The sequence below is a fragment of the Eublepharis macularius genome, chromosome 1, assembly GCF_028583425.1.
Source record: "Eublepharis macularius isolate TG4126 chromosome 1, MPM_Emac_v1.0, whole genome shotgun sequence".
Lineage (NCBI taxonomy): Eukaryota > Metazoa > Chordata > Lepidosauria > Squamata > Eublepharidae > Eublepharis > Eublepharis macularius.
Window position 1 is genome coordinate 226870832 of NC_072790.1, and position 27282 is coordinate 226898113.

A 27282-nucleotide genomic window follows, 5' to 3' on the forward strand; every position below is an offset into this window, starting at 1 on the left:
AATGCACCTCGAAATAGAAGGGGGTGCGTGTGCGAATATAGGCTCTGCAAGGGTCAGTGCCAGTCAGCTTGTGTATAAACACACACTTGCCTGCTTAATTTCTAAACAACAGATGCCGGCCTTGCAGCTTTGCCCTGTAAATCCTAAGCTGGCTGGACTTCTTGAAGGGGTTGGGGGCAGGGGAGAGAGACATTAAAGGCTTATTTAAATGTTGTAGAAAAATAAATCTTTACTGCCTCATCTAATAAGGGGGTTTGGGATCACTTTGTGAAGTTGATTTGCTACCTGTTCAGGACTAATGAACAGAAGTAAATCTTTATGCAATGGATTTATAAAACTCACTGCTACAAGATGGAGAGGTGTCCACTAGCCAGGATGATTAATTTTTTTAATAGATGATTTATGTACTTCAAAGCTACTGATCGACTGATCCACCTCTATTAGTCGTGAGAGTTAAATAGAACCACCATATTCAAAGGCAGTATACCCTTGCGTACTGATGCCGGGGACAAACAGTAGTGAAGGGCTGTTGCCCTTGTGCCCTGCTTTCCCAGATGCATACGACCAGCCATTGTTGAGAAGAGAATGATAGTACAGGTGGACTTTGGGGTTTGATCCAGCAACACCATTAGGTCACAATCCAGCCAAAGTTAAGCACCTTTAGGACCCATTGTTTTAACAAAGTTTTAAACATTTGCAAAAGTGACGTGACACATGTTTACTCAGAAGCGAGTCCTGCTTTGTTCAGTAGAGATTTTTCCCATTTGAGTATGCGTAGGAGTGCAGTCTTAAAAGAGCTGTGGCTGGATCATAGTTGGAGAAAAACACTTTTGTACGTGTTCAGAAGCCCTAGGTATTGTATGATCCAGGGATAAGGGGCTGCTTGCCTCACTGATCATCCTGTAGCGCTGAGATCAAAACTAATCTTTCTTCTCCCCACCCCATCCTCATGGGTGGGGAAATTTCCCCCTGTCTAAAAACGTGTTCCTGGCTCTTCCGGAACAGAAAGAGGACAAACTTTTACAGAGGCTCCGAGTTGTATTAAAATAGTTGGTGTGTTTTTATTGTAAGTCTGGAGACGTTTCTTCATAAGTGATAACATTTTTTTAAAAGTGTCCTTTGGCAACCTCCTCCCACCCCAAGTGGGGGAAAAGAACTGGAGGAATTGACATGGTGGAGAGGTCTACACTGCATATATAAACCAGTTCACTATATACTGGACTGGCATGAGTGATGCTTTTATCTGATGTGTGCCAAGATTATAGAATAGGGTTGCCAACTGACCAGGGAAAAAGCCTGGCCTGCTCCTGTGCCTTTAATAACTGCTTGATCAACAGAAACCAGGTGGTGAAACTTTCTTGGGTAAGGAGATAAGCCTGTTTTCTTGCTGTTAGAGATATGAGCAGGGATTTTTTAAAAAAGCAACAGTATTAAAGGAATTATTCCTACTCAAAAGTTACCTCATTTTGAACAAAGTTCAGCAACAGGGCTAAAGATCTCAAAAATTAAAAAAAATGTTGCAATTCCTAGGGTTTTTTGGACTGCTAAATTAGTTTCAAACCGATTTAAATGTGCAGGGCAGATGGGCTTTTTAAAAGGCCATTCTGCTGCAGCAGAGGACTCATGCGCTCCGTTTCGTGTTGCAGAGTTGGGTAGAAACAGGTTTTCCCACTGCTCCTCTCCTGCGTTAGAAAACACCAGTTTGGGGGCATTCCTTACAGGAGAAAATCTGTGATGGTAGCAGATCCCCGTCATCCTCAATGTGTGGTTTTTTCTATGTCAAGCTGAGCAGTCTTCAGGGTTGGCAGTGGCAGTCGCTATTCAAGCGTGGCGCCTGTACAACCAATGTACCGTCTTCTTGGAGGAACGTGAAGGGGAGAGGGGTCCGGCGTGGCCGGCAGCAGCGCCCCTGGAGAGAAGCAAAAGATTGTGATTGAGATGAAGGGCAAAGAGACGGACAATTTCTGCACTGTGCTCTCAAGCGAATAGTAACAATAGTTCAGATAATGGTTGTTCAGGAGCAGGCTGTAAGTATTTTAGTAGGACAAACACCTAACTCCAGGGTAGGCAACCCTTTTGACCTGAGTGCCAAAAAAAGTACATCTACCCAAGTTGTTGCTGGTGTGCCAGCAAACAAACGGGAAAAAGAGTGGAGGGTCACACTTGGCCAGACACACATGGAGCAAGCGGAATAAGCAGCCTTTCCAATAGCTTGGGGGCTTGCAGTGGCCCTGGCTGGCAACTGTATATGTCCAGGGGGTATGGAATCATAGAATCATAGGGTTGGAAGGGATCTCTAGGGTCATCTAGTCCAACCCCCTGCACAATGCAGGAAATTCACAACTACCGCCCCAACTGCCCCAGGGGCCCCCTGCTCCATGCCCAGAAGATGGCAAAATACCTCCAGGATCTCTACCCAAATTGCTACCTGACCCCAAGGTGGCAAACAGCATTACCCTGGGCATGTAAGAAGGGCCACAGCACTGATGTAACTTGCCCTCCCCCTCATGATCTGCCCAAGTTCACAGAATCAGCATTGCTGTCAGATGGCCATCTAGCCTCTGCTTAAAAACCTCCAAAGAAGGAGAGCCCACCACCTCCCGAGGAAGCCTCTTCCAGTGAGGGACCGCTCTAACTGTCAGGAAGTTCTTCCTAATGTTTAGCTGAAAGCCCTTTTGATTTAATTTCAAACCGTCGGTTCTGGTCTGACCTTCTGGGGCCATGGAAAACAATTCTGTGCCATCCTCTAAATGACGTCACCTGCCTTCATGGTTCTGTGTCAGATTGCATTAGAACAGCAAAAGAAGTTTGTAGTCCTATCCTGAAAATCGTGCCCCAGGCACTTTTGGCCTCCTCCTGTCCCCTCAAACATGTAAGAGCATCCTGCTTCAGTGGCATGCGTGGGTTATTGGAGAACCACCGCCTGTACCTGCTTTGAGTCCACTGGCGGCAGATGGCTTGGTTGTTCAAGGAGTCCACATTCTTGAATCCAAATAGGGGTTGGCGATCGCTCTTCCTTTCTGTGGCATTGGCAACCCAGGCATATGGTGATGATGAAGGAATTGGGGTGAAGCACCCAAGTTTGCCAGCCAAGATCTAGGGCAGTGGTGAACATAGGGAGAAAGACATAAACAGAGAGGAGGGTATGGGTAGAAGGTTGTTTTCACAAGTCACAGCTAAAATCAGTAGTTGCCTTTCACATAAAATGGCTAGAATGGTAATTCTCACGTGGGAATTGCAAGAGTGCCATTAAAATACACTAAATTGCTAATGTGACACCTATAAGGAGGCAGCCCGTTGAATCTCTATATGATCAAGTGCTCTAGCATGGCTGCCTTCGCACCAGTCTTTGATTAGATGCCTCTGCATCAGATGTGATTGGAATAGAGACACAATAGAATTCCAAAGGAGGTTGCTTGTTGAATCTCTGCAACAATCACTAATCTAGCTCTGCCTCCTTCCAATCCAGAGGCATGTTCAGAACAGCTATTCACACAGGATAAACTCTTCTGAGTATGGGCAATTCTTTCCTTTCTGTGTTCTAGGACTGTTTGAGTGTAAGAGCTTTTGCCTTGGCTATCAGAATTTCAGGGAAACATTTGGTAGAATATTTGTTTCTACTTAGCACTATTCACTCTTCCCCTTTCTATTGCACAATAATAATATTCACAAGGGACACTTATTCCAGAATTAAAAGTCCTTCCCTTGAGAAAAGGGTGCAAGAAGTCATTCACAGATTTCAACTCAACAACTAAGGGAACTCCAAGTCCTCTGGACTGCTGAATACTCTTGCAGTTTCAGCTTTGTGCGTTCCTTGGCTTACCTGGTTGTTATGCCATTTGCATGAGCAAGCTACTCCAAGGGAAAAGAGGAAAGGAGAAAATAAATGGATGGCATGGGATATGTTCTTTGAAAAGGAACTGTTATTCATTGGAATTGCATTAGGTACCCTGTTATTTCTCTATAGTTTCATGGGGTGTACGCGAATAATGCCTTAAACAAATGCATTTAGTGTGGAAGCATTCTAGAATCACAGACAAATCACAATCACAGGTGTCTCTTTGAAACACATGGTTGTCTGCATTGTCATCAACCTCTGCTCCTGCGCCTGAAGTATTTCCTAGCGTGATGTTGGGGAGGGGTGAATTTAGAGCAGATGGCAGAGGAAAGATGCTTAGTTCTTCCTCCTCCCATTGGAGTTTTTTTCAGTCCAAATTGCCCCTCCAAGCTGCTTCCATCAATGGAATTAAAAATGCAGGGGGGAAAGCCGTGGGGAGTGATGATGATAGTGATGACACAGGATTTGAACTGGAATGAAAAATGATGGACAGGGTAAGAATTAACATTTCCTGCCACCTGCCATTTCTTTAAATTCCTCCCTCCCCAAAATAGCTTTCCTTTAGGAAAGAAACAAAAACAGCACATGCATTTGTGCATAACATGTGGCCAGGTCTCCTAGGCAAGTTCCATGTTGCAAATTTGAGTACAGCAATAAACCTTGGGGAATCCTGATAGGGACCAGGTTTCCTGACACAGGGGTTTGATAGCACAACCTTATTTTTATTTACTTTGTAGTCCACCTTTCTCACTGACACTCAGGGTGGATTACACAGGGTAAGTCAATGCAATCAGTAGGATGGTGTGCATCTAATAAGCAGTGAAATAGGATGCGCTTTGAAACAAAGCAAAAAGAGTTCAACATGGTATGTCACAAACAATGCAAAAATGGAATTACAAAAGTAGAAAGCAATGCAGTAAGGGTAGGATAATACATACAACGGACAGATAATGCATAACATATGCAGGGGCATAGGCTACAGTTCTGTTCCCTTTATCAAAGCACCTTCCTGAATCATTACTTTTATAAAAAAATACCCTCCCAGAACTATTCTGTTTTACATTGTTTATAATCACTTGAGTCAATCAACAAGTTTTAGTATAAAATGTAGTTACTGCAGGAGACCCACAGTACACATATAACTATCACCACCCTACGTTTTGGGCAGCCTTCTAAACTAATAGCAGGCTGGTTTGTTCTTTACCGTGTCTGACAGCATCACAAGGCACTGCACTGGCTGGGGAGAAAAAGAAAGACATTTTTTATCCAAGGAGAACTAGAACATTTACCATCTAGTGTGACATGATATGAGATCTGAACGCAGCTCCCTCTTCGTAACAGCAGCATTTGATTGGAGGAGATATCTGTTTAGGGAAGAAAGAATACTTGGTGATTGGTTAATCAGGAGAGAGAATCTCAGCAGTTGCCGATTCTCTCTGCAGCACAGCATTATGATGGGAAAAGTTGTTACTGCCAGATCTGATTTATTTAATAGGATCCTGGATTAAGCAGGGCACAGAGTGAAGGACAGAAGAAACGAAAACCTTCTAATAGCCCTGTTTGTTTTACTAGGTATTACGTAGCTGGCTAAACACTGCTGATCACCTTTCTGTGAATTTCTTCCCTGACTGATAAAAGGCATTGGCTGTGCTGCTGTGATGTCACAGATTATTCAAGGAGGTCATTCGCTTAATGTTTAAAACCAAAGTGCAGGAACTTGAAGGTTATATGACAAGGGGAAATACTTCAGAGTCTCAGGGCAGGAAGAGAAACTGAATGTCGGGGCGGGGTGGGTGGGTGGATCTGAGTTGTAGGGTTGCCCACTCTGGGTTAGGAAATTCCTGGAGATTATACCCCCCTCAGGGGGGTATAATACAATAGAGTCCACTCCAGGGGAACTGCTCTCTGTGGTCTGGAGATTAGCTGTAATTCTGGGAGACTTCCAGGCCCTACCTAGAGGTTAGTAACCCTCGAGCAGAAATAGGTGGCAACAGAAACAATAAGCTAGTTGGGATGATGGAGGTATATTGATTTGATTTTAACAGCCAAGCATGACTATCGGTCTCAACAGCAAACTTGTAATTCTGGTCCCGCTTTAAAGATGGGAGAGCTGAGACTGAAAGTGAAGTCAAAATCCACACAATAATCTTTAGTTAGGGTTTCAGCAGGTTTGGCAGGGGGGAAACGTCCTGTCCCTTTAAAAGAGACTTAATGGAATGTGTTTTACTTCCATGCCACGAAAAACTTCAATTGCCCATTTCTATGTACTAAACTTCTGTTTAAAAAAGACAGGATTTTTTTTTTGTCCTTAGTACATGCAGGATTTGAACCCAGGTTTCTTGGGGTCAAAGCCAACCAAATTGACCTTTGCATGCCAATCAATCTAAGATGGCTACAAGAAACTTAGAAAGTGAAGGTTTTCCAGCCTTCCCTGAAAAGCATCAACTTTTTGTTAAAAGGCTGTTTTAAAGGTGGAAGAGAAGGGTTGGAGGGAGGGGGAGAGCAACCTTTATCTCGGCAATACCTGGTGAGGCATTGGTTAATTTCTAAAAAGCAATCTAGAATCTCATTCCAAAGCTGCTATGGACCAGGCAATGGCTCACGGTGTGGCAGAACACACACTGCACATGCTGAGGGGTATTCTCAGCAGTTTGCACGGTCTGGAACCAGGCCTTGGCACTGAAGGCTAGTTCAAGGGCTTGAATTAAAATCCTGTTGTGAAGCTGAAGAAACAGGTCATGTGGGGCTCAGAGGAACTCACTGTGGTGCTGCCCCTGACTGGACAGGGCCGGGAGCTCCTGCGCCACCTTTGCCCAGGCTTCACGAGCTCGGTCTGCCACGTTGGCTGCAATCCTAGGAGGCCGGTCCAACCTAAGGTGCCGAAGCATCACAGAAGCTGTTCGCCAGAGAACTTCTGCCCAGCAGCTGTCAGGGGAGAGAGAACAAAGCAAAGATATGCTGTAGGTGCCAAAAGCTGGACTGTTTGACAACTTCCCTTTGTTACCATTATGATCACAGCGACGGCTCTGTTTGGGTTTAGAGGACTACAGAGTAGCCAGAGGCAAAAGAGGACAGCTGGACTCCTGTGCCTTTGGAAGTTGGCTTGAAGGAGGCATTTCAGCCATGCAACTTTCCTCACCTCTGCAGCAGAAGCTGCACCTCCCAAACTCCCTCCTTGAGCACATCTGTTAAAACACAAGACACATCACCTCCTTTTCTCCTAGGCTGCCAGCCCATCAACATACTCCTGAACCTTAAACAGCAGCTGGCTGTGGAGGAGTTAGTGAACAAACTTTTGCACAGTCATATCACCGGCTAATACCAGCTCACAGAGTTGCTGTTGTAGGCACAGGAGCAGCTGGAAGGCTGAAAAGTTGGCCATTCTACTTGCAGCTGGGCTATTTTTTAATAATAATAATAATAATTATGCTCTCAATAAGTTTATCTGCCTCCATTCCCTCTCCAAACAAGACACTGTTTGTTTCTCCACAAAGTGCTGCACATCTTCCACAGATTAAACATTTCCCTGCTCAAAAAAGAAAAATATAAAAAAAATAATTCACACTTCAGCACCATTGACAACCGTATCTTAGCAAAAAGAAGTTTTCTGTCCTCCACAGAGGACAGGCCTCGTATGTAAAATGTGGTCCACCCTCTTTTCTAGAGAAATATGTTTAACCCTACCGAAACAATTCAGATTCTCTTTTGAGATGTGGTTTACCTTTACTAGTCTCCAGACCTCTTTAACAGGTAGCAATTCAATAGGTAAAATGTGTCAGGGGAATCTGCACTGCTGTTAATGGTGAAAAAGGAGCCCCCAAATATTCCCTCTTCTAAACAAATATGAAAAGTACACAGGAGTCTTGACCTCCTAGCGATTTTCTTATGCATCTTACCCTTAACATCAGGCAATGAAAAGCACAACAACCCTTTTCAACTCCCTTAAAACGATCATAGTTAAGGATCAGTAATGCATTAAGGAGTCATTCAGACACCATTTCTGATATGCAGAGAAAATCAAAGAAATGGAAAGATCAGTCACCCCCAGCAGTCCTACACGGAGCAACTTACATTGTAGGCCACAAGCTGGAAGGACGGAAGGAAGGAAGGCCGACTTTTTGGCTAGATCCTGTTCCTGTACCTTTAAAAGCATATTGATGAGCAGGCGATGGATGTTTTTATTTCCAGAGCCTGGAAACCATTCACTTGCAGACCAAACTAGCTGTGCTAAGATACAGAAGCAGGCCAAATAATCTTTTCCGATCAGCTGGCGGTCTTACTGAAAAGGCGCTTACAAAAGAGAGGGAATAGTCTGTAGTGATAGAGCATCTGCTCTCTTGTGGAAAGTCTGCAATGTCGACAGAAGGGATCAAATTAGCAGATGATATGAAAAGATTCTGGGAACCTGCTGCTAATCATTACTACTGATCTTGATAGGCTAAGGGTCTGACTAGTATCAGACAACTTCACGTGTTCGTTTGTAATAAGGAAAGAAAAATTGCTCACAGGGTCATTAGATTTACGAACTGAATTACAGTGGATAGACCCTGAGCATCAGCGGGGAAAGTGGTTCCTATAAGCCAACAGCAAGGGAACTCTTCATCCAAACGTAGCTCTGTACCACCCATTAGAGTCATCCCCAGTGCCTTGGAGGATGGTGGGGGAATAAAGCCCTTCCCGAACCCATGGAGGTCTGAACTCCTCACTGAGATGCCAGGACTGGAAAGGGAATAAATCTTCATTGTCATTTGAGAGAAGTCTATTGGGAAGCGGCTTCCCCACCACTCAATTTCTTGTCGTTTTTCGTCGAAAATCTCTTATGCTATTTAGAAACCATGTATGTGTGTCAGCTGGAAATCTTGGGGCAGGGGTACCTTGTACTAGTTCTAAAAGGACACAAAGGAGGTGTTGCAAGGGGAAAATGCAAATCGCCCTTCATGAATGAGTATATTCATTTCTATCTTGAACCCAAAGACTGGAAAAACTATCCCAAATTTTTCCTGAATCAAGTGGAAAATCATCATAGCTGTAGGCCGACCCTGTGAGTTTACATAACCTTTTTTCAGTGACGTCTAGTGACCGGCATCACCACTTCTGGCTTGAAATTCTACAAGTGAATTTTGCAATGTGTGATGAAGAACGTACCTTGATTTATCCTGAATCTGCTGCTCATCAGTTTCATAGGGTGAAGACTGATGAAAGAGGGATAGTTCCTTCCACCCCATACATAACTGTGCAAATCCCTTTCACGTGCCTCTTTAGTAATCCTTTTTTTCTTAAATGAAAAAGCCCCAAATGCTTTAGCCTTTTCTCCTAGGGAAGCTAATTGAACCCTTGCTCATTTGGACTGACCTTCTTTTGCCCCCTTTACAGCCCTACAATATACTTTTTGACCTGAACTTTACTTGATCAACCCGTTTTGTTGTCTGTTCCTTGGTATTTCCACCTTTCAATAGGGAGACCAAATGCAAAAGAAGACGGGCCCTTTGGAGGAATTTCAAAAAAGGCAGCAACTTTTCTTTCCATGTGCATTGCAGAAACCCATTCTTCCGTGCTACTATTAAAGGCAGGTCCCTTTTAAAAAGTCACTGTTTCCTTATTTATGGCTGGCCACCCCAATCCACAAACCGCAACTGCCCAGGAGGGAACCCAGATATCTGTGCAGCTGCTTACCTGTCATTGAGGGTAACCACAGCAGATTCCAGTGGTTGATCATCACCAAAGTTTGTCTCCCGAGGGGCACAGGCACCCCAGGGTGGCAGCCCTGCCAGCAACCAACTCAGAAAAAGCAGGAGCAACATAGCCAAGCAGAATGTATCTGGGCTAAGGCGAAGGGGTGTGGGTTTTGCAGCTGGGTGGGTGAAGCTGGGGGGGACTGGATAAAGATGTGAGTGGACAGACTGTGGGAACCCACTTTTATCTGCCTCTCCTCCAGCACTGCGGTGACCTTGGCATTCTTCACAGGCAGGCTTGTGTCTTCCTGGCAGGGAACTGGGAAAGGAGTATCTGATGCCAGCTTTCTGCCCTTTCGGGAGTGGCCAGACACTCCACCCCATCAATTCCACCCCTTTTAAAAAATCATAAAAGCAAGGTGAATGTAAGAAGGTTCCTGCGAGATCAAACCAGCATATCACTTCATACATGGGTGAACCAGGTGCCCTGGAGGGCTGATAAACCGGGCATAGGGACCAAGGTCTTCCCCTGTTGTTGCCTCCTAGCACTGGTATTCATAGGTTTACTGCCTCTGAATATGGGGGCTCACTTTAGTCAGCAGGCATTGACAGACCTCCCCTCCATGAATCCGTCTAATCTCCTTTTAAGTTCTCAAGGCCGTCACTACATCCACTGGCTTAACTCAGAAGTTTAACTCAAACTCAATCCAAAAATATGCATCTTCGGAAGGAACTGTTTTACATTTTGGAACAAGTGAGTAAAGGTGAGAGAGAGCCTCTGGGCATGAGCAGAGCGCATTTTTAAATCATCAGCACCGAATAACCACAGCCTATGCCAGGAGTTGGGAGTGGAGCTTCCAGATCAGAGGTGGATGTAGCTTTTATGCATGAACCCTGACACCAACAGCATGAAAGAGATGCCCGATGCCAAGCTAGAAAAAAAGGGGAGAATTGGGCTCACTGAATTCTGTGCGGCTTGAAATTATGAAAATACTGTGCCAACAGAAGTCCTCGCCATTAGATGGATTAATATTGTTGTGGTTTAATAATGCTGTTTAGTCACCCTGAACCTGTTTGTGGGGAGAGTTGAGTTAGAAATTTAATAAATTAAATTAATTAATTAAATTCTTTTGGGGCCTTTTTTGATGAGGAAACTGCAGATTTTACACTAGATGGGTTTAAAATATTTAACCTTACCTTGTGAGAACCCCTCCCGCACAAAGGCCTCTCAGAGAAGAGAGCAGTAAATGGGGTCTTTAAAAAAAAGCAGGTGGGAAGGGAACTCAAGGTGAAAAAGTTTCATAAGCCCTCAAGGCAATTAGAAGAAAACCAAAATATTATTTTCTTTTCAGAAATATATTAAGCACTATAAAACATTCTCAAAGCATACAAATATTGTAACATAATGGTCTGAGATGTCCAAATGTTGCATAGACATGCACACACCATACCCAATATTTGGAAGGCCTACAACAGCCTACAGGCATAACAAATATTCCAATTCCCCCCAGGAAGATAGTGCCGTGATATCCTGTCAAGGAAGCTTTCGGAACTCCAGAATGCCTGAAGGCCCAGAAAATGCTTTTACCAGAAAAACCCTGGAGTCCAGTCTCAATGGAAGCTGGGCTATGACCTGTTTTAGACAACTTGCTTGTGGGATTTTTTGTTGGTTGTTTTTTTTGCTGCTGTTGCTGTTCAGTTTGCACAGAAAAAGCAGAATTTTCATGTACCTGTTGTTCCTCATAGAAATGGATGGGACTTCAGAATTTGTGACTTCAAGTTAAGACCTAATCAGCATGGCCTTCCAAAAAGGATAATTTCCATTTATTTTAATTGCTAGAAGTTTGACATTTCTTGGGCTGGTTATGCTGCAGATTCCCTCCATGCAGGGCTGGATGATAAAATAACTCAGCAGGAAGCTGGGTTGAGTGGCTGTAATGGAGTTGACTGTGCCACTCCACAGGGGCTGCTCAAGTCAGATTTGGAGGGACTAAACCTGGGGCAAGCCTATGCCCACCACATCACCACTGCTGACCAGGTACAAGCCAAGAAGCCTTAAGGGGCAGCCTGAATGTTCTTGATCCTGGTGTCATGAACACACCTAAGGTTACAAACTTCCAGGTGGGGCTTAGAGAGCTTTTGGAATCACACCTGATCTCTAGCCTACAGAGATCAGTTCCCCTGGAGAAAATGGCTACTTTGCAGGGTGAACTCTATGGCATTATACCATGCTGAGGTCCCTCCCTTCCCCAGGCTCCACCCCCAAATCTCCAGGAATTTCCCAACCTATAACTGGCAACCCTGAGCCCTCCAGGACCTTTCCAGTGAGTTAAGGGGGCCAATTCACCTAGGTTTGTAGGCACAGGATTATACAAAAGGGTTAGTGTGAACCAGTGATCCCCAACATGGAGCCCATGATCATCATGGCTCCTATCAATGTATTTCCAGGTGGCCACTTAATTCTTCCCCATAGCTTGTTGCCAAAGCAAAGAGCCAATCCTGGCTTTCCTGCACTTCAGTGTAGGAAGAGGTGCTTCAGAAGAACCTAGGTGGTACCACCTTTGTGTCTGTAGGGAGCATCCGTTTAGAAACAGTTGCCTCTATCACAGGAGGATGCTTGTCCTGGAAGCTGTTAATATTTTGTTGTCCAGCCTCCAAAGTTGGCCATTTTGCTGTGGTACCCATGACCTGTTCTCATATATCATAAAAATGCCCATAAGTTCAATAAGGTTAGGGACTTCTGCTGTGAACCAACAGGGCTCTGGAGAGCCACTATGGGTCCCCAAAGATTTCCTCTGCCCCCGCAACAAAACATCATATGAAAATATGTCCTATGACTCGCCTGGCACAATCGTCCCCGAGTGTAGCCACAGCCCCCAAACTTCGCTCCCTCTAGTCCCATCCTTTCAACAGATATGGGAACCAGGGTGTATGCATTGTGTGTTCATTTCCAATGCTCTTTTTCCATCAGCTGTAGTTACAAAGCTGTCTTGCGGTTTGCTGTGTGGAAAGATTTAACAGTCTGAAACAGTTTGTGGCTGCATCTTCCACATCTTTCAAGAAGCTTTGTTCTCGGTTATTTATTTATTCAAAACATTTCTATGCTGTTTTTCCACCCAGTTCAGATGCTGCAAATTTTATATATATATTTTCACACAACTCAGTAAAATACACAAACTGGGAGGAGGGCTTAATAAGTTAGTAAGGGAGATGCTAAATAAAACAAAGTGTTCACCCACTGACAGAAGACAGTGATATATACAGAGAGAAACAAATCTCCCTAGGGAGGGAGTACCAAAGTTTTGACTTCATCACGACCAAGACTATTTCTCCAGTTGCTGCCATCTGCCTAGCCTCAGATGGTGACAGCCCTGGATGCGAGGCTTCCAAAGCTGACTGGTAGGGTTCTCATTTGCCCATTGGTGGTGGGCAATCTCCCAGGGGTTTGCCCCATTGCCTGCTGATTGCTGCTGATCGGTGGGTGTTGGCAAACCACCCAGTGATCACCCACCAGCAGCAGGCAACCTGGGCATGTAGTGGGCATGCTCCTGGTGTGGCGTGGTTACAGGTTCATAAGGGAGTCGGTGATACTTCAGGTATGTTGGCCCCAAACTCTACAGGGCTTTACAGCCAAAACCAGCACCTTGAACTGGGCCTGGAGGGATTTCAGAATCACACAATGCCTGATGTTGAAATGCATGGAATTCTGGGCCCAGTCCGAAGGTGTGTGCCTCAACCATCTTGCTGAAGCAAAACAAATCTGGGTCTAGCCACTACCTGAATGGGAGACCAATTGGCAAACCCCACCCCAACCCATGGACATAATCCTTGAGTTCTCTGGAAGAAAGGCTAGTGATAAATTGTAAAAAATTAGTAAATATGGTACCCACTAAGTAGCTCTAGCCTCACTTCATTCAACAAGCATTTGGCTCAATACGAGCAGAGAAGAAAACTACCCAAAGTGATAATGCTATAAAATACTATTCAGTTAAATATAAAATGCAGAAAAACAAAGATAAAAGTGTATTACTAGTAGGTTGGGAAACCCTAGAGATTTGTCAGGTGGAGCCTGGGGAGGGCAGGGTTTTGGGAGGGGAGTAGGGTTGCCAGCTTCCAGGTAGTGACTGGCGATCTCCCGGAATTACAACTAGTCTCCAGGCCACAGAGATCAGTTCACCTGGAGAAAATGGCTACTTTGGGGGGTACACTCTATGGAATTATGCCATGCCAAGGTCCTTTCCCTCCCCAAACCCCACTTTCTCCAGGTTTCTTCAGGTTTCACCCCCCAGATCTCCAGGAATTTCCCAACTTAGAGCTGGCAACCCTAGAGGGGAGGGACTACAGCTGGGTATAATGCTATAGAGTTCACCTTCTAAGGCAGCCATTTTCTTCGGGGGGATTGTTTTTTGTTGCCTAGAGATCAGTTGTAATGCAACAGAGGGGTTCTATTTGATTGATCGTTTGTGGCATTTTAACTTGCCTTTCTCCTCAAGGGGCTCAGATAGGATTGCCAACCTCCAAGTGGGGCCTGGAGATCTCTTGAAATTACAATTCATCTTCAGATGACAGAGATGGTCCCCTGGAGAATGGAAACCAATTAAGATCTTATAATAGATACCAAATATGGGCATGGTGGGATGTGCCTGTCGACACTCTAGCTACCAAATTTTGATCCACTTGCTGCTTCCAAGAGATCTTCCAGACCAGCTGCATGTAGAAGGCATGTAATCTAATCTCAATCAAACCAGAGTGTAGGACTCTGTACCCAGATTGTTACTTTCTAGGACTAAACCCAGCTAGTATACGAGGCCCCATCAAGAAGTCAATGCTCACTGGGTATGTGCCTTTCAAAAAAAAACGATTACAAACATTTGTGAATGATAGACCTCTCTGCAGCAACTAGCCAAAATATCCAAATAGAACTAACATTAAGAGGCAGTCTGTGGCGCAGAGTGGTAAACTGCAGTACTGCAGCCCAAACTCTGCTCACAATCTGAGTTCCATCCTGGGGGAAGCCGGGTTCAGGTAGCTGCCTCAAGGTTGACTCAGCCTTCCATCCTTCTGAGGTTGGTAAAATGAGTACCCAGTCCCCTGGGGGTAAAGTGTAGATGACTGGGGAAGGCAATGGCAAACTACCCCGTAAAAAGTCTGTCAAGAAAACGTCATGATGTGACGTCCCCCCATGGGTCAGTAATGACTCAGTGCTTGCACCTTTACCTTTTACCTACATGGGTACCAGATGCTATGCTGAAGATAGACAACTGGGCAGGGCTAGTACCTTCATGCCCTAATGGCAGGCTTCAAAAGGCGCCTGGCTAGTACAGTAGGATGCAGTACTAGATGGGCCATTATTCCAGCAAAGGAAGCTCTCTTGTCCTTGTAAAAACAGTCTCCTTTTTGCCAACAATGAAGGGGTAGAGATTGGAGAAGAGGCCAGCGAAGGGAGCATCTTTTTTCTGTTTTCTATATTGTTCTTTCTTCAGGCCAGACATTCCAGTGGAACAGAGAGAACTGTTGTCTATGCTATAAATAGCTCCCCAGGTTGGCTGCCAGGAGTGCATGTGGAAGGGACGTATGTGTGTGTGGATGTGTGAAGGAACTGAAAGCCTAGAATCCGGTCAGAGTAGATTAACAGTTTGCAAACATGACCCTGCACCTGCTTCCAAGGCCTTTGCATCAAAGAGCTGAGTTCGGATGGGTTAGGGAAGCTGGTAACTGGATGAAAGGAGTCACCTGGGGAGGGAGCAAGGGGAGTCTGGCCCCTTCCAAGATATTTCAGACCCCTTCTCAGATTTTCAGTTTAATTTAAAAAGTAATTATAACACAAGTTGAACTCTTTTGTTTTGTTTTTTACTTTCAGAGATAAAGCAAAAACAAAATGTCCAGGCAGGCAGGATGCTTTCCAAAGTTCCAGGGTTCTCAAGGCCACTAATTGTACCTGTTTTCTCCAGGTACAGGAGACTAGTTGAGACCTGTTTGTGCTTAACAGATTGTCTGGATTGAGAGATCCCAGAAAAGAGCCTGCACAAACAACCCCTCTCACAATAGATATCCAGGCTAGTTTTGCTGTACCTGGAGCAGGGGGGCGGGGAATTAGTGGCCCAGGTAAGGAAATCCTGACAAGTAGCAACTTTAGACAACTGATCTTAACTCACACAGTGCTGAATCCAGTGGCAAGTGTGTGTCACTACAAGGCAGGCTTGTACACTTAGCTTCTAAAAGGAAATGTGTTTAGAGTGGCTCATATCTGCAGAACAAAATTCAATTCGACTAGCATCTTAAAAGTCCAACAAAAATTTCCAGGGTATAAGCTTTTGGGAGTCAAAACTCACTTTATACCCTGAAAAACTGTTGGACCTTAAGGAGCTAGTGTGGTGAAAAGGGCCATCAAATTGCAGGCAATGGTGATCCCATACAGTTTTCAAGGCAAGAGATGTTCAGAGGTGGTTTGCCGTTGCTTGCCTCTGACTAACAGTCCTGGATTTCCTTGTGGTTTCCCATCCAAACACCAATCAGGGCTAACTCTGCTTAGCTTCAGAGAGCTGATGAGATCAGGCTAGTCTAGGACATGTCAAAAAGGCACTACTTGAATTTTGTTCTGTTGCTATTGACTAACATGACTACCCACCTGAAATAATCTTGTGTGTATGCCTAAGGATATACTATGGTTATCTACATAAACAGAATCTGTCCAGTCTACCTAGCAAGAAAGAGTTGCCAACAGGCCTGGAGAAAAATGCCCTGTCCATTGAATAGAGGCTTAACACGTGGAAATAGGCAGTTGAAGTGTTTATGGCATTCCATTAAAGGGGCACAACATTTTTTCCTGCAGGGAGTTGGCAACCCTAGCTTCCAAGCCATTGGGGATGCTTGTTTTTTTACCAGCTCCTGCTACTCTACCTTTAACAGCTGGCTGACGTGCACATACGAATAAGAAAATGATTGTGTTTCTTATTTCTGTGTTGTGAAAAAAACATCTCCGCTGATTTTCTACAGATCAAATTATTATTTCAAGGCGCGAAACTAGGAGAGGCTGTTTTGTTCGCTAATCAGTTGGCAGCCTTAGAAACCACATCCTCTGATTTGAAAGGTCGGTTCCCATTCCATACGTGCAAAGGGGTCGCGTTTCAGATCTCAGCTGGGGGAGGAGGTGCAAAGACAGTTGATGGGCACAGAGAAATCCCCTGAAAGGTTGGGGGCTTTCAGAGACATTCAACACAGAACTGCATAATCCATAAATTGATTTAAAAAGTATTTGTTGTAATAACAAGAAATAAAAGTAAAGATCCTCTGGAGGAATACACACACACCCTTGCAATTATAAGGATGGTTATGCAGCTTACATTTCACGGTTGTTGTACAGATTACAAGATAATGTACATGGAACATTCTGAAAAGTTATAAATGCAAAGTAGTAGTAGTAGTAGTAGTAGTAGTGATTTTCCAAGTGGATTTTGGTACAATTTCTGGCTTGTTTAATCCCAGATTGCAGAGGGGAGGGGGAAGAGAGACAGAGCCTTTCTTTTTCTCCCCATTCAGACTTGCAGATATCAATTTGCAAAAAGTGGGAGACACAGAGAAGATGGTTTTGAGTGGCAGGATTGTCCTTTGGGTCTTTTCCAACAACGTGCTGCTTCAAGCCAGCCAAACACTGCTCAAGGCCAACTACAGAACAAAGGAACATTGGCAAGGGGCTATTGATTGTGGGATGGGCCTGGGGGCTGCAACCAAGTATGGGGGGCAGAGAGAGAAAGGATGTAGATAGTTGAGAATTCAGTGCATGGCTGGGGATTTTGCAATGGTAGTCTTGGAAGGGAAGATTAAAAAATCGCAGGTGTTGGTTATATAGTTAATGGACATGGCTCAATTTCTTAAGAAAGGGAAACGTGCAGAGATTCGTGCTTACTATTTAATCTAAAAGTCCCTTAATTCTAAACACAAGGTGATGGTGATACTGAAAGGCATTCTGCATGTGTTCAGGGGCACTCTGATAGATACCAAAAGTCAAATTAAGCCCTGCCTGCACACACACAATTTGACTATAATTCTCAAAATATCAGCCCTCCTCTTCTTCCTGCCTCAGCTGTTTCCCCACCGGATGCCTCACTCACCCTCTGCTCCTGAGTCCCTATAAGTACTTTTGCACGCAGTTACAGGCTGGCAGTTTCACAGTGGAACAGCTACACCTGCAATGTGGTCAGCCACTACTCTGCATGCTTGCCTGATGCTGTGGGGGTTATGGGACTCTGCCCCCTATCCTGCCAATTCCTTCCTGCCCTTAGACCTGAACCTGGTGAGGAGTGAAGAATGGGGTGGGATGGAAGGTGCCAAGAATGCAGTGGGCATGAGCAGAAGCAGGCACAGGGTGAGGGGTGTGCTAATAGGATAGTTTAATACCTGTTCTTTTTCTGGTGGGGCTTCTATGCCTTCCACTGATGCTTTATGGACAATAGGATTTGAGTCCAGTGGCATCTTAGAGACCAACAAGATTTCCAGGGAGTACAGCCTGACAATCTTGTTGGTCTCTAAGATGCCACTGGACTCTAAACCTGCTGTTCTACTGCAGACCAACACAGCTACCCATCTAGAGAAATTCAACAAGAAAACTCGCCCCCCCCGCCCCGGTGTACAGCCATATGAGAAAAAGGAACTTTTCCTGCGTTTCTTTTGCGCAGCTGTTAAAAAGGCAGGAACAAGAAGGAAAGTCAACAAGCCTGCAAGGAGGTCGTAGATAAGGCACTGAGGCCAGAATAGGGGTGGGTAGCCAATTAATAATAAACATTACAAACATATTTTTAATAAATAACAGTTGATGGGTGAGGGAGAAATCTGCTCCTTTGGGGAATTAAACCCTCTGCTTAACTTTTTAAAAATTTCTGTCTCTGTCCTAGACAGCCCATATTTTCCAGGATTTTATGACACAGTTCAACAAAACCTACAGGACCCAAGAAGGTAAGGGCTCCAGCCTTCATTGCAATCTGCAGGGACTGGGAGGGGAGACGTGGTCTTTTCTGACCAATTTCCAAGGGGGGGGAGGGCTGGCAGGCAGAAATTTACCCAGAAACTGTGTTTCCGAATGAAAGGTGGAAGCCTGCCTGTTTAATTTCTGCTGTGTCTGAACCTGTTAACGTTGCAGAAGACATGCCAGAAAGCAAGCAAACTTGGCCTCCCACATCCAGCATGCCTCCTCCCCAATCACATTCACTTGTTCCCCAAATTTGGCAGTTCTTGACAGCTAATCCTCACAGGCACGCTGTGAGGTCAGTCACAGTCATGCCCATTTTCCAGATAAGGGATCTGAAGCTGAGGGACTGGACCACAGTAATTTAGCAAGGTTTAGGACAGAGCTTACTTTTTACTCCAGGTCTCCTCTGTGTTCCACTTTCCCTTGTTGAGCATCTGTTGAGGGAGGGGCAGCTCCAGAAGTCATCTGAAAAATATCTCAGGATGATGTATGTTTCCTCCAAAAAGAGCCAATATGCAGTGTTGGTTGAGATCGTGGGATCTGAGATTTAGCAGAAGTCTGAAATGTGTGATGAATTTGTTCAAGTTTGAGGAAGTCTGCTGAATCTGCCATTTCACACCTCAGAGAGAGATTATCGCTTCACAGTCTTCGTGCAAAACCTGAAAGCCAGCTGTGTGTTACAAGCCTCAGAGTTGGGGACGGCCCAGTATGGGGTCACTTTGTTCAGTGACCTGACAGGTAAGGAGGGGTCAAGCCTCAAAGGGTCTCACAGTCTCTGGCTGTGGATGTTTTATTTATTTAAAACTTTTTGTGCTGTCTTTCCATCTTTCCCAGTTTCCACAGCTTTCCTGGGATCTGCTGGAAGCAAAAGATAGAGCTGAGTGCCATCTGCATGTTGCTGGCGACTCAGCCCAAATCTCCAGACGACCTCTCCCAATGGATTTACATAGATGCTGGGTGTTGAAAATGTTGGATGTCAGTCAAAGGTGGCAGATAGGAGAGAGATCAGACTTAATGGCTGTGTCCCAGGACTTATGAAGTTCTCCTGCATGACCCCCACGGAAAGTTATATTGATTAATGGGAGGAGGAGGGGGCATTTGGCTTTTCCTGTCATGCTGGTGTGGGGCATCTTCCTCTTACTGGAGAGAAGAAACTGGGACCTGTCCCTTTTCTAGAATTGCCATATCAGTGGTCCTTTGTGGCTAGATATTCTCCTAGCAGCGAGTCCTATCAATGTAGCTATTTCAATGCCCCTTGCAGCTGCGTCACCTAACACATACGTGGCTATTCTGAGGTAAAAATTCTGCTCCATGACATGAAACATGATCTGACCAGGACTAGAGACAAGTAGGGAAGCTTTAGAGGGTGCCAGATTTTTTTTAAAAATTAGAGGATTAACTCTGTGCCCTTGGCAGCATTGTATCAGGAGAATCCACAGATTTGCTGCTATAGTAATGAGGCAGGCAAACAGTCAACAGGTAGACCTTTTCTCATTACTGCACTTGAGGACATTGCAACTGTTGAATTTCTGCCTGTCATGCAGTCATTAAAATCTCTCCCCACCCCCATGTGCAGCCTTTTCTCCAGCTGTTCTTTAAAACTTTTCCGAAGAGGAGCAAGTCTCCACAACCTCCATTGTCCATAGAATTCTACCCAAGGTTTAAGGTAAACCTGCCTTCCTCTAGTTGAAACTAGAGCTGCTTACCGTTTTTTATTCTCCCCTAGAAAGTGAGTTTGAGAAGATGTTTGGGATCCAGCACCCTTCTCACCCCCCCACATTGAAGCAGTCGGTGAAACTCCTCAAGGGTGCAAAATCTGTGTCCTGTGACTGGAGAAAATTTGGAGCCATCACAGCAGTAAAACATCAGGTACAGGGATTTGTTGTGTGATGGAAATCGTTATTTGATGCAGACTAAAGCAGGGTGTCCCTGTGTAATGAACAATAGAAAGGAAGAGTTATTCATGCAGTGATGGTGTTAATGTCAGAGTGCTTGTCTCTTGGGGTGGGGATTCAAGGACAGCTCTTGCAAGCTGCCATTTGGGACAGCCTCCAGATACAGGCCTTTCTGAAAAATCTTCCTTTTCAAGTTTATGGGGTAAGAAGGAAAATGTTGAATAGGTGCAACTATGGCAGAATCAGAGCAGGCCCAAGAATCTTGCATGCTGAGGACAACCATCAGGATACTTTCCAGTGGGGCTGGCCGAGGATAACTCAGCAAGCTCCTTGGCCGTGTGAGGATTTAAACCTAGGTCTTTTGGATTCTAGTCCAGAATTCCAAACTATTGCCCCTGGGAAGAGTGGCGGCTGGAAACAAGTTGTGCTGTGCAGCCTGTCCATTTCCAGAAGAGGTGGTTTTTTTGTCCTGAAAGAAACCTATTCGGATTTTGAACAAACTACAATTGCCATTTTTTCTAACTGTCCCTGTTTCTGGGCTATTGATAGCAGCCTGACAGAAGTTTCCCTGCCACTTTTGGTCCACGCCAGTACAATGCTGGCCAACAAATGGAGTAAGATTGACAACTGTAGTGGCTCCCACCTTGTGGAATGGCCTGCCTGAAGAGTGGCTCTTTTTGCATCCTCTTAGTGCTGTAATTCTTTCTTCCCCTTCTCTCAGGGTAACTGTAAGTCATGCTGGGCTTTTGCTGCTGTATCCAACATTGAGGCCTTGTGGAACATCCACTTTGGTTTGCCACGAAACCTCTCCGTGCAGGGTATGTCTAGTATCAAATGAAAGCTTGATGAGTTTGGGCCAGGTCTGACAAGAGCTGAGCACTAGAGCTGTTGTGTGATTGGCTGTAGGATATGCTTCCAAACGGTACAGCTCCAGCTTCCATAATTTGAAGGATGAGTGCCTCTAAACGTATGCAGACTCTTACACTTAGCAATTTGCCATTGGCCACTACCACAAAGCTATGAGTAAATAGAGTTACTCTCTTTTCCACATTAGATGAGTTGAGTCTCCACCAACTCTTCTGATTTATGGAATTATCCTGTGATTTTGTGCATCATTAATCTTTGTAACTCACTGCCGTAGTATGTAACAAAACCAAACTGAATTAGCTAGACAAATTCTAGGAAGATGGGATGCAAGGAAAATGTTTCTGGAGCCTTAATTTCAACAAGGGATTTTTCCTGCTAGAGAAGGGCTACCTCCCTGCCTTCTGCTGTATTTACATGTATATACAATGAATATAGATAGAATAGTATCAATTTTTCTGCCTGATTGAGTGGTTCTGCAAAAAAATATTTGCAGATTAACCTACCTCCTATCTATGGGAAGTAAGGAACTGATTACGCAACATTACCAGAGACAAATAATTGCTGGATCTGAGCATTTTAAGAGAGTGTAAAGAAATGACACGTTCATTTCTGAAATCATTACCCTTTTTTACAATGAGATTTACAAAAAAAAAACCATTCCAAGTGAATTTTTACAGGTTTGAAAACTGAAAAATTCATATATTGAAAACCCACCTGGATTTCAAATGTGTTAAAACGTCAATCCTGTATGAAGTCTGTTTTGTCAGTTTTCAGTTTCAATTGAGGGTTGTTACTGCTAACCATCTAGAAAGGGACTCGCATTTTTTAAGCTAGCTTGGATCAACCTGTCTTAAATTAGGGGGAAGTGAGAAAAGGACCAGGGGTGAACACTGCTCTTATCAAGTCTTATATTTCCCCAGCCAAATGTGAGACTTTAAAAAAAAAACTTGTTGATGTTGCCTTCTCGTTTCAGAGGTTGTAGATTGCATGAGATGTGCACATGGCTGTGAGGGGGGCTATCCATGGGACGCCTTCCAGACTGTTCTCAATCGCAGTATGTATACCAACATACTTTCTCCTACGCTGCCCTGGCAACCACGTGGCCATTCTGATCTGGAGGAAGTTCTTCCTCAACCCGAATATCACAGGATTGTGAAAAGGGGCCCTTTTACACCTGGCTGGTTTTTGTACTCTTCTGAAATCTGGCCACCCACTTGCTAGGCCCTTTCTCTGTTGGTGGCCTGCAGCAGGCCTTGGGACAGACAGATGATAACTCATCTCTTAAACAGGGAAGAGGAGGCTAGGACTAGCTGATCCCAAGACTTCCTACTGCCTGCCACACTTTTTTCTTTTGCTTCTGTGCCTGTAGGCCACCTGCGCACCTTCTTTGACTAAGGGCTTCAAGCCCAGCCCTTGAGAACAAGAGGCTTATGGTTCAAATCCCAGAGGCCCTATGTTAGGGGAACCCCAGCCCTAGCGGTAGCAATGTATCAGTCCCACAAGGTGAACTAGTTTGCGTGTAAACTGAACTTTGTTAACCTCATTATTAGTGTCGAGACTTGGACCAAGAAGACCAGGCTTCAAATCCCGGCTTGGCTGTAAAAGTTGCACAGTTGGGGAGCTTGAGTCTATCATATCGTGGGTACAAGCTCTGATGAATGAGATGGTTAGACAGAAAAAACCTGTTTTCCTGTTAGCCTATGCACTTTATTCCAGGTGGACTGACAAATGATAAACAATATCCCTACATGGGCAAACAGCAGTCGTGCAGAAAGAACCAAGGAAAAGCAGTTGCCTGGATCCAAGACTATGAATTCCTTCCCAAGGATGAGAAATGTAAGGATTTATGGTGATTGTGTGGATGATTTGATAAATGATGATTGAGAAGGAAGGACCTTAGGGTTTTTAAAGGTTTGTTTTTATTTAAACAGACAAATATACAAATAACAAAACTTAACATAAGATAAATAGAGCACAGAAAGACTAGAAAAAAGGGAAAAAAGAAAAGAGGGGAAAAGGAGAAAGGAAGGGGAAAATAAATAAAAGAAATATAAAGAAAAAATGAAAGGCTTCCTATTTTCTCTGAGACAAACACAAGTACAATTATAATATTATCTCTTAATCTATGGTTACAAAGAAAAGCTTTCTTTTTTCTATTTATCTAAGTATTTTTCTTAATTGTCAAAACCACAAATCATCAATTCTTTTCTGTCTGTTTCATATAAAGCCTATAAGGGATTTTCACTCAGCAATAAATGTTGATATTGACCTTTTTCCTAATGCTAGTTCCAGCATCTTCACTAACCATTCCTCTGTTGTAGATATTGCCAAATAAAAGAACCCGTTTTGAGTGCTAGCTTAAATGAAGTCTGGTGGAAAAAAGACTAGACTACATCTAGCAAAAGGGCTACATCCAGAGAGTATCTGGAAGAAAGAAATTAAAAGCCCCTGAGCAGGGCAAGGAGAAAGTAGGGAGAAGGGGAGGACCTAGAACAAGATGCCCGGAGCTTGCTCGCTCTGACGATCTTCTATTGTTGCACTGGGCCAAAGAATGCTCTGAATGCTGGGGATTAGCTTCTGAGTTACACAGAATTCTTTGTAAGGGTTGTAACTGTGAACTTCCTTTTTAAAGACAAAGAATATTGCACATCCAGAAAAAATGGCAGTTCTTAAAGAAATGGAGCAGAGAATGTTATTGGGCCAATTACCAGGCTGAGAAGATGGCATCCTCTCTCTAATTTTCCACTGGAATGTGTACACCTGCAGAAGAATTCTGTACCCCAAAAGCTAACTTCTGGCACTTTAACCTTTAGTCAGTCCACACTGATTTCCCCTGTCTTCTAACAATGCCCTGGCCACCACACACAGGATAGTTGAGGTGACTTGGAAATGGGAGAAAGCCATTCGGCACATATTCAGTGGTATTAATTATAATTTCACATGTGCCAAGAGTGGAACTTGACATGGGTGTGGAGATCACATTCTGGGGCAGGAACAAGGCTCACAATTAAGGCCTGGCCTCCCTTCTGTGTACGCGCATGCTAACCTAGATGTCTTTTCCCTTGCCACTCCCCAGACATAGCCCATGTTGTTGCTTCCCGTGGTCCTGTAACTGCTCTCCTCAATGTAAAAGCGTTTCAGGTAGGTGTCTGGTGGAGATACGCAGAAACTCACTCCCCCATCCTCTCCTTCCCACTTTCCTTGGCTCATGTCACCTCCAGGAAAGTAAACTGCTCCTCGCGCCAGAACTCCTCCTGTTCCCTTTCGGATCAGCACTTGCTTTAGTTATTGTTCTCTCTCTGCCAGCACTACCGAAAGGGGATTATCCGGAGACCTTCTCAGGCATGCAGCCCTGAAAACGTGGATCATGTTGTGCTCATTGTGGGTTATGGTGAAGGTGAGGCTTTCGTTAACGGGGCAGGGCAGACAAATAGGCCTAAGGCCGAGGGCAGTGCTTTTGGCACTGAAGCGGGCACAGAGGGACAGGAGCCACGCGTGAGGGGAAGTGGGTGGCCAGTATCCTCTCCAGGCTTGTGTTCAGTAGCACCGTTCCTCTGAATAGCATTAGAGGAGGGATAATATGGGGGAGACTGATGCCTCCATACTGTGTGTGTGTGTGTGAATTTCCTGGAAGCAGATTGACCTTACTCTGAGCCAGCAAGGCAGCTCCTATTTTGCCTTGCTCCTTTTCAGAAAAACTACCTCTTTCCCTACCAGCAAAGTGGCTTACTAAAATACATGCATACAGACGTAAATATCCTCTCCTCAAAGGGGGGGGGGCACATTAGAAAAGGAAAACAAAGCCATCAGTAGAAACTGAATTTAACTCATCTTAAATAATACATTTTAAATGAACTTTGGAAAATGTGACCAGCCATGCAAACCATGCAGGGGACTGAGTTCTGCAGTCTACGGCAACTAGGAACGGTCAGGGCTGCTTCTCTTTGTAACAACCCATATGACAGTTGTGCTCTTCTACTGTCTGCCAGTTAGGATTAATATTCTAGCCACTGCTAAATTGACAGCTCTCCCCCTCCCGCCCCCCGGGCTCCTGTTCTACAGAATAGCTTTCCTGACGTTTCTACTCTGCTGAGATTTCAGAAATGTATGCATGGCAGAGTTATTCAGAAGGGCTTTAGACACTGCCACCAAATCATTTGATGAGAGCTAGATCTGGTTGTTAGTTCTTATGGATACCTATTGCTTATTTATTTAAGACATTTCTGTGCCACCTCATCAGGATCCTGCTTATAATGAGATAATTTATCAACAACAACAACAACAAAACAAGCATAAAATTAAATTTCAGACCAGAAGGAGAGCATTTTAAAGGCTAGCAAGATAAAACCCACAATAAAATCCTGAGTAAAAAGATATGTTTTGGTCTGGAGCCCAGGAGACAGTAAAATAAGCACCAAGTGGGCCTCCGGGGGGGGGGGGCAGTGTTTGAAAGCTGAAGTGCCACCATGGAAAATGCCCTGTTTAGTCACCACCTGGCTCACTTCTGATGGTGGGAGTACAGAGCAGAGCTTTAGAGGCAGATCTTAATTGATGGGCTGGGAGGTATGGGAAGAAACAGTCCTTCAGGTGCCCTTGCTCCAAGCTCTTTAGGGCCGTAAAGGGAAGAGCCAGCACTTTGAATTGTGGGGTCAGAAACAGATGGGTAGCTACTTTTATTATTGTAATCCATCTTGAGTCCAGTTCCAGAGAAAGACAGGTTGAAAATGCTCTAAAAACCCATTAACTTCAATTAAACCATTGATTTCTATGGCTGTGGGCTTCTAGATATGTTACAGAATGTTTTGCCGTGGGATGTGACAATATCCATTAGCTTTGAGGGCAGGGAGGATTCGATGAAATTAACAGAAGATTGGTCCAAGATAGTGAAAGGGATTGTCACAGTTCAGAAGCAGTCTCCCTCAGATGCTGGGGACAAGCAGCAACAGGAGGACTAGATGACCACCTTGTCTGGACTAGTAAAATAAACTATTCTTTACCCTTCTGTACAGTCAAATCAAGGCGGGGCTCCTGGTCCGGACCGTACTGGATCATCCAGAACTCATGGGGAAAGAACTGGGGAGAAGAGGTACGCTGACCTCCAACCGGTTATTCATCAGAGGAGCACATGGAGAAAGACTAGAGAGCTGGGAGGGCATTCAGCAACAGTTTGGTGTAGTGGTTAAGAGCACAGGACTCTAATCTGGAGAACTGGATTTGATCCTCCGCTTGAAGCCAGCTGGGTGACCTTGGGTCAGTCACAGCTTCTAGCTCTCTCAGCCCCACCCACCTCACAGGGTGTTTTGTTGTGGGGATAATAATGGCATACTTTGTAAACAGCTCTGAGTGGATGTTAAGTCATCCTGAAGGGCGGTACATAAATCGAATGTTGTTGTTATTATTAACATGGTCTATATACGATTTGCTCACACGAGTGAGTTGGGGTGGGAGGAAAGGCCCTCCCACCAGCCTGCTGGAGGAGGAGGATGGGCTCATTCCCTGAGCTTGTGAAGGACTGGTGAAGCTACAGGGGAATCACTCCCTTCTTCCAAACTTGAAGGAAGGGGGAGGAAATAAATGAGTTTTTCAAACCAGAAGGTGTAACTTCTATGCAAGTTTGAAAAGAAGGGGGTGGGTGGCACAGCAGAAATTTGTAAGATATGGGGACTTGGCCTGAAATTCACTCTCAAACCAGATGCCCCCACCCCAGCACTTTTAATCCATGGTTTCTCTTCCCACCTAGGGATATTTTCGACTGCACCGGGGAACCAACACTTGTGGCATTGCCAAATATCCAGTGACTGCAATTGTAAGGAATGCTGAGACTCGCTTGCCTGCCTTGTGCCCTCCGTGATGGCAGAACTGAATATGAAAAGGGTGACTGAAGGAACCCCTCCAGCTCCACAGACTAGAGATACAGCATACATGTTACTGAAAACAAATGCCCCATGCTCTCATTTTCTTGCCTCACCGTATGCAATATCACAAATCTGTTTATGATAAAATTAGTACTGAGATGTCAGAGATTCTGCATTTTTTTACGGCAAC

At 44.6% G+C, this 27282-nt stretch overlaps 2 protein-coding genes across 2 annotated transcripts; one reads left to right on the plus strand and one right to left on the minus strand.

Moving 5' to 3' along the window:
• Positions 1-1544: 1544 nt before the first annotated feature.
• Positions 1545-19122, minus strand: LOC129336958 (growth/differentiation factor 15-like). The gene is made up of 5 exons (XM_054990393.1): positions 18863-19122; positions 6600-6763; positions 5128-5202; positions 2930-3096; positions 1545-1909 (listed from the first exon to the last, which is right to left on the minus strand). Exons 1-5 carry the CDS (start codon positions 18907-18909, stop codon positions 1796-1798), a joined length of 567 nt encoding a protein of 188 aa, XP_054846368.1. The 5' UTR covers positions 18910-19122; the 3' UTR covers positions 1545-1795.
• On the plus strand, positions 17690-27256 carry CTSW (cathepsin W). Its single transcript, XM_054990370.1, has 11 exons — positions 17690-17803; positions 18402-18462; positions 19100-19213; positions 20202-20344; positions 21092-21188; positions 22211-22291; positions 22954-23073; positions 24314-24378; positions 24544-24634; positions 26247-26323; positions 26978-27256. Exons 1-11 carry the CDS (start codon positions 17702-17704, stop codon positions 27086-27088), a joined length of 1062 nt encoding a protein of 353 aa, XP_054846345.1. The 5' UTR covers positions 17690-17701; the 3' UTR covers positions 27089-27256.
• The last annotated feature ends 26 nt before the right edge of the window (positions 27257-27282 follow it).

Coding starts and splice junctions, on each gene's coding strand:
- CTSW (XM_054990370.1), top strand. CDS start 17,702: ATGTGGTCAGCCACTACTCTGCATGCTTGCCTGATGCTGTGGGGGTTA. Junction 21,189..22,210: donor ACGAAACCTCTCCGTGCAGG/GTATGTCTAGTA, acceptor TTCTCGTTTCAG/AGGTTGTAGATTGCATGAGA. Junction 24,635..26,246: donor CATTGTGGGTTATGGTGAAG/GTGAGGCTTTCG, acceptor CCTTCTGTACAG/TCAAATCAAGGCGGGGCTCC.
- LOC129336958 (XM_054990393.1), bottom strand. CDS start 18,909: ATGCTCAACAAGGGAAAGTGGAACACAGAGGAGACCTGGAGTAAAAA. Junction 5,203..6,599: donor CAGTCAGGGGCAGCACCACA/GTGAGTTCCTCT, acceptor TTCCCTAAACAG/ATATCTCCTCCAATCAAATG. Junction 1,910..2,929: donor CGCCAGTGGACTCAAAGCAG/GTACAGGCGGTG, acceptor GCTTCTCTCCAG/GGGCGCTGCTGCCGGCCACG.